The sequence below is a fragment of the Carlito syrichta genome, unplaced genomic scaffold (genome assembly GCF_000164805.1).
Source record: "Carlito syrichta isolate Samal-C Ts95f unplaced genomic scaffold, Tarsius_syrichta-2.0.1 Scaffold106302, whole genome shotgun sequence".
Lineage (NCBI taxonomy): Eukaryota > Metazoa > Chordata > Mammalia > Primates > Tarsiidae > Carlito > Carlito syrichta.
Window position 1 is genome coordinate 17,904 of NW_007050398.1, and position 6,619 is coordinate 24,522.

At 60.4% G+C, this 6,619-nt stretch overlaps 1 protein-coding gene across 1 annotated transcript in view; it reads left to right on the forward strand.

Moving 5' to 3' along the window:
* Positions 1 to 6,619, forward strand: part of TCP11L1 (t-complex 11 like 1) — a 27,965-nt gene that overhangs the window by 17,735 nt on the left and 3,611 nt on the right. Inside the window, exons 6-9 of the mRNA XM_008067160.2 lie at positions 512 to 648; positions 2,330 to 2,526; positions 4,773 to 4,951; positions 5,814 to 5,986. Of these exons, the coding sequence (XP_008065351.1) occupies positions 512 to 648; positions 2,330 to 2,526; positions 4,773 to 4,951; positions 5,814 to 5,986 (686 nt within the window). The remainder of the gene's footprint in view (positions 1 to 511; positions 649 to 2,329; positions 2,527 to 4,772; positions 4,952 to 5,813; positions 5,987 to 6,619) is intronic.

The window sequence follows — 6,619 nt, forward strand, 5'->3', positions numbered from 1 at the left end:
CTGGAACTACAGGCACGCACTACCATGCCCAGCTGATTTTTTGATTTATTATAGAGATGAGGTCTCGCCAAGTTGCCCAGGCAGGTCTCGAACCCACCGGCTCAGGCAATCCACTCACCTCAGCCTCCCAAAGCGCAGGATTACAGGCTAAGCCCCCGAGCCCGGCTTATATATATTTTTATCTGTCAAGTTCCCTTGACATTTCATTTTGGAAAATTCCAAACCTAAAAAAGCTGCAAAAGCAGGGCAGTCAACACTCCTGTGTTTCATGTGGACCCACTCATTTTTAGTGTCTTGTGCATCGGCTTTATCCTTTTTTATAAATGTGTGTATGACTGTGTGTTTTCCTCCGAACCATCTGAGAGTTCGTGGCAGACATGACGTTCAACCCTTAAATGCCTCTTGGGAACATGGGTGTCCTCCCAATCAGAACCAAACCCAGAAACCCGCCTCCCCTTGGGCATGGCGTAGCTGCACGTGCATGGCTCTGGACCTGGCCTCTCTCCCCCAGGGCCATCTTCTCCGTGCTGGACCTCATGAAGGTGGACATGGCGAACTTCGCCGTCAGCAGCATCCGGCCACACCTCATGCAGCAGTCGGTGGAGTATGAGCGGAGGAAGTTCCAGGAGCTTCTGGTGCACCAGCCGAGTAGGTGTCACGTCTGTGTGCCTGGCTGCCGTCGGCGTGGCTCGTCCCAGTGTGTTGCTTGTTGCATGATGATGTTGTTTGCAGGGCAAAACTGACATTTGGTGCGAGAACGCACAGCATGTCAGGACCCCCTACAGCTGCCGAGCATGGAGAAGAAAGCTCCGCCGGCGAGTGAGCAATGTGTGAGCAAGATGGGAGTGCAGAAATGAAGAGGAACGTGGAAACTCCAGTTTCAAGGAAATTATGTTCTTGGGTTTGATGTCTTAAAGCAGGGGTGTCTAACCTTTTGGCTTCCCTGGGCCTCGTTGAGTAAAGAGGAATTGTCTTGGGCTGCACATAAATTACATAGTTAGTATCTGTACATAATAAGTCTACTTAAAATTTTTTTTAATTATAAAATTTAGAAAAACAAACCGGGCACAGTGGCTTACACCTGTCATCCCAGCACTTTGGGAGGCAGAGACGAGATTGCCTGAGCCCACAGGTTCGAGACCAGCTTGGGCAACATGGCAAGACCTCGTCTCTGCAATAAACCAAAAAAATAGCTGGGTGTGGTGGTGCACACTTGTAGTTCCAGCTGCTTGGAAGGCTGAGGCAGAAGGATCGCCTGAGTTCAGCAGGGCAAGCCTGTGGCGGCCATGAGCGTGCCGCTGCACTCCAGCCTGGGGGACAGAGTGAGACTCTGATTCAACCCAAAGGAAAAGAGAAAGTTTAGAACAATGAGAACAATATGAAGCTAGTGGGAAATTTGACCTTGTGTTTGTCAAACGAAGCCATCGGCGTCTGGTTTGATGAAGCGGTCACAGTTCTCAGTGAGTTCTCAGGGTGTTTGGCAGAAACGTTTGCTGGCATTTTGCTCTCCATGCGCTTTATGATCGAAAACAGCTGCTCGCATGTAAGTGTTGCCTAAAAGTGAGGTCATGCGTGAGGCGTGATTGTGAACTTCAAAAATGGAGCTCGTGTGGGGTCGCGGAGAGACATGCTACACGACACGTGTTGGTAAAAGGCTTTGTGGGGCCATGTGACTAGCTGCCGGGGCCACGCGCGGGTCATGGTTTGGCCCGCTTTTTGTTTTAAAACATGGCAGGCCCCTAGTGACTGTCGACTCCCTCTGCCTCTTGTGGCCTGGCGGGAGCTCACTGCACTTCCCTCCAGCACACGCCTGCGCTTTCACATCAGGAAGAGTCGTTTTTATGCACCTGCCGGAAAGCGGATGACTGCTGGGATCCTAAACCAGGTTGCGCTTCTAGGGTGCTTTTGTTGGTCTCTGCATTAGCAGCTGATGTGTGCTGGGACCGGGCCAGGTGGCATGTTCTCCCCTGAGTGTCAGGGCCGGGCCAGGGGCTGCTTCCTCACCCTGGGGCCTGGGGCCAGACCAGGGCCACGTCCTTACCTGGGCGCCAGGACCGGGCCAGGGGCCACGTCCTCACCTGCGTGTTGGGGCCAGACCAGGTCCATGTCCTCACCATCTTGCACTGTCTTCCTGGCAGCTTGGGTGGGGTCTGTGCTCTGTCTACACTGGGACTCTGATATTCAGGCCACGATTTGCCTGACTCATCCATCGGATCACTGGATTCCGTGCTCTGTATGTCACCACACCCCTGGGACAGCCGTCCCCAACGAGACTGCAGGAAACACCCTCCCTGCGTCACGGTGACCGTCACAGCTTTGCTTTCCGTAGATTCCCTGGACTTTGTCACCCAGTGGCTGGAGGAGGCCGCCGATGACCTCATGAGTCAGCAGTACCAGCTCACCCTGCCGGCCAGGGCGGGGGCCGCCGGCTCTGGGGACACCTGGCGGCCGAGCCCAGTGGCCGTGCAGAACCGCGCCTACCTGAAGCTCCTGGCCTGGGACCATGGCCGGCGGCCCTTCCCCGAGGTAGGCCGTGTGCTCAGGCTTCGGTGCCACGGAGCTCGCCAAAGGACAGAGTTGCATCGTTCTGACAGAATTCCCCCTTCAAAGTGCACGCCCCAGTGGCTGTTCAACTTAGAACGTTCTAGTCACCCCCAGAAGCCCCGTGCCGCGGCTTTCACCGCCCTTCCCCTCCCCCAGCCCCAGAATCACACACCTGCTTTCTGCTTCTGGCTGTTCCTGGACACTTCCGTGAGAGAAATCGGGTGGCATCTGGCTTCTTTCCCCCAGTGTGATATTCTTCCAGGCTGTGGCTTCTTTGGCACTTGGAGCCTTTCTGTATCGTGACAAAATGTACGCAACATAAGATGCGCCCTTCACCCTTTCCTGAGGAGAAGTTGCTGGCATTCGGTGCGTCCACACTGTGTGGCCGTCGCCACCGCTCCACCTGCAGCGACTCCCCGTGGGCCAGACCCCCGGCCCCTGACAGCCGCCCTTCTGCTTCGCGTCCCTGCAGAGCTGGCGACTCCAGTACGCCATGTCCGGGGCCTGTGCGGGACTTGTCCTCTTGCATCTGCCTGTGTGGCTTGGCCTCTTACGCTGTGGCCTGGGCCAGCACTTCCTTCCTTTTCAAGGCTGTACGCCTAGGCCGGTTTGTTTTCTTGCTCGTCATTGACGAACATCTGGCTTGTGTCCACTTCCGGCTGGAGTGAGCTGGGCTTCGGTGGACAGGGGCGTCGACGTCCTGCGGGACCTGTGTTCGCAACCTGGGTGCCTGCTGAGGTCGGAGCTGCCGGCCCGGGGCGGCTCCCAGGCGAGCACTCGGAGGGCGGCTGCGTGTGTCGGGGCCCACTGGCTGCCTGAGGCCCTGCGTGCGTGGCTGAGCCCCTGCCCTGCGTGTCCTCGTGTGTCAAAGCCTCAGTGGCTGCTGTCCCCGCCTCGTCGACGGACGCCAGTTTTGTCCGTTTTCCCCCGCAGACTTCTAGCCTCCATGCTTCTGCAAGGGGCTGGCCGAGAGCGGCGCCCCCAGGCAGTCTGGGCAGAGTCGGTGGGTGTGTGGGCCCCCTGGGTGGAGGGCGCGTGAGCCCCTCGTCTCCAGTCTCGGGTCTCCCTGCTTCTCATCACCCTCTTGTGTGTCCCTGGTTGTCCTCTGCTGACCGCAGGGCCCTCCCCCCACCTCCTCGTGCTGAAGGGGTCTCCGGGGCGTGGGCGGGGCGCGGAGTGTTGCTCTCTGAAGAGGGCCGTGTTCCCTCCAGAGGGAAGTTCTCTAAGCCTTCGCTGCGGGAAGGTGGTGGTTTTCCCTGGAGCCGGGTCTCTGCTCTGGGAAGATCCACAGAGACTTTCTGCTCCCATCGCAAGCCCTGTGTGCTGTTGGGGGCCGTCCAGGGAGGTGGGAAGAGGCCGCCGCACAGCCCATTGGGGCGTGGGGGTTTGCCAGCAAAGGATTCGCACTCAGAGGTCGTTTCTCCTCGAGAAGCATGCTGGGCTGCGACCCCAGGTGGCTCCTGTCTTGACTTGCCACATCTCAGCTTCTCGCAGCAGGGCAGGTCAGGCTCTCAAGCTCCTCTTGACCTGCAGAGGCTGGGCCTGCTGGGTCCCCCCTCCCTCACCCCCAGGGGCTCTGGCAGGGTGGGGCCCAGGCTGCCTTGAATGGTGGCGGCTCCGGCCAGGGCGTGACGGTCAGCCCTCTCTGTGCATCCCGTTTCTCTCGGTCACTTGCGAGCTCTCTGAGTGTCCTCGCTGCGGGTGCTGAGGGGACCGAGGGGAATGCGGGGTCCCTTCCCCAGGACTCGCCTCCCTCGGGCTGTGTGGGGCTTCGGCTGCCTGGGGTGGGGGAGCAGTTCCCAGGACGTGGGCACTTCCGTTTTAAAACCAGGACAGTCCCGGGCAAACCTGGGGGAGCGGGTCCACTGGCTCCTCCTGTCTGGCGAGGTCACTCCGGGACGATGCTGGCTCCGCCGCCTCTGTGGCCTGCTGTTTCCATCTTTAGGACACTCTGCACATAGAGACCCCACGCCACGTGGCCCCGCAAGCTGGAGACGCTTGTCTGAGGTCATGGTGGGCGGGGCCCGGGACACCGGGCTGCCTGTGTCCTCAGCGGTCGCTGGGTGCCGCCTCGGGAAAAAGGGGCTCTGAGGGGAAGGAGGGTCACCCCCGACTCCCTCACAGCCCCGCATGCTCGAGGGGGCTGGGGGACGGCAGGGCCTGCGTGGGTCTGTGGCCGCGCCCGCTGGCCCACCCAGCCACACCTCGGCCCACCCTCTCGTCTGCAGACTGTGCTGATGGACCAGGCCCGCTTCCAGGAGCTGCAGCTGCAGCTGGGACAGCTGGCCGTGCTGGGGGGTGTGCTGCTGGTCACGTTCGGCGCCGTCCCGGGGGCGTCCAGCCGTGCCGACCTTGCCGAGAAGCTCAAGGCGACGGTGAAGATTCTGCTCACTGACATGCACCTGCCGTGAGTGGCTGGGCACCCCGGCGGGCCTTGCACGGCGGGGGCTGGGAGGCAGCCCCGAGTCACCCCAGGTCCCATCTGGGCCACTCCTGAGGGGCCGGGAGAAACCTTGCTCCCTGCCTTGCCCCCCAGCAGGCCGGGCAGAGTTGATGCAGGGTCGCAGGGCCTGGGTCAGCGTCACTGCAGGGTTAGCCAAGCTTGGGATGTGGCTTGGGCTGCTTGTGCCTGGCCAACAGAGCCCCAGAGGCACGCTGAGGAGTCAGGTGGTTGTCTTCAGGGCGGCAGCGAGAGTCGAAGGGTCTCCAGCAAGAGGGACCATAGTTAGACTCGTGCTCTGCAGCTTGCGTTTGGCTGGGGGGGCATGGTAGATGGGAGAAAGATTGTGGAGGTGAGACTTACGGCCAGGATCAGCCATGGCGGGGGCCGGGGTCAGCCGTGGAAGGGTGGGGGCCGGGGTCAGTCATGGATGGGGTGGGGGTTTGAGTGGGGAGTTGGAGTCAGCCATGGACAAGGTGGGGGCCAGGGTCAGCCATGTCTGGGGTGGGAGCCGGGGGCAGCCATGTCTGGGTGGTGGCTGGGGTCAGCATGGGTGGGGTGGAGGCCGTGGGCTGCACGTTCGGGGCAGGACCTGGGCCGGGTTTCTTGTGTCCCTCCGAGGGTGGCAGCATGGTCTCGGTGGGTCCCAGGCTTCTGCCACCACAGGATGCCAGGAAGTACCACGGACCAGGCAGGAGTTGAACCCTCCTCAGGGGAGGGAAGGCGCGTCCTTCCCGGCCAGGCCTGTATAGTCGAGGCCACTGGGGCAGCTGGCGGGTGGGGGCTGGGCCGGGACGTCCCTCCAGTCTTCCCCTTCCCTTCCTTCCAGCTCCTTCCGCCTGGAGGAGGCCTTGGCTGCCGTTGGGGAGAAGGTCTGTCTGGAGGTGCGCAGCTGCCTGGTGCTGAGCGGCGCATGCCCTCTCCCCAGCGACAAGGAGGCAGCGCTCAAGGGCCAGATCCGCGCCGTGGCCAGCCCCGACGACCCCATCCGCAGGATCATGGGTACGTCGGGGGCTGCAGGCCGCAGTCCGTGTTGCCGGAGAATGTTAAGAAGGTTCCACGTCAGCGCTCCCTTTGCCATCACAGCGACCCCCGTGGAACATTCTGTTCATGAGCTGGACTTAGTCATTCGTGGTGTGTGTACACAAGTTGTGCACTGGGCATCTGCGTTCTCATTTGACAGTGATACCCTAAAGCTAGGAGGGAGAATTCTATTCTTTGGTTGACATGAATACAGCATGTTGTATTTTTTGAGTTGGGATCTCACTCTGCCACCCAGGCTGGAGTGCAGTGGTACGCTCAGGGCCACTGCAGTATCGACCTGCTGGGCTCTGGTGATCCTTCCGCCTCAGCCTTCCGAGTAGCTGGAACTACAGGTGCACCCCACCACGCCCAGCTAATGTTTTTTTTGTTGTTGTTGTAGAGACGAGGTCTCGCCAAGTTGCCCGGGCTGGTCTCGAACCCATGGGCTCAGGCAGTCCACTCGCCTCAGCCTCCCAAAGTGCTAGGATGACAGGCTGAGCCACCGAACCTGGCCTAAATTTTTTTTTTTGGAGTCAGAGCCTCATTCTGACACCTAGGCTGGAGTGCAGTGACACACAGCCACTCCAGCCTCCACCTGCTGGCCTAAAGCAA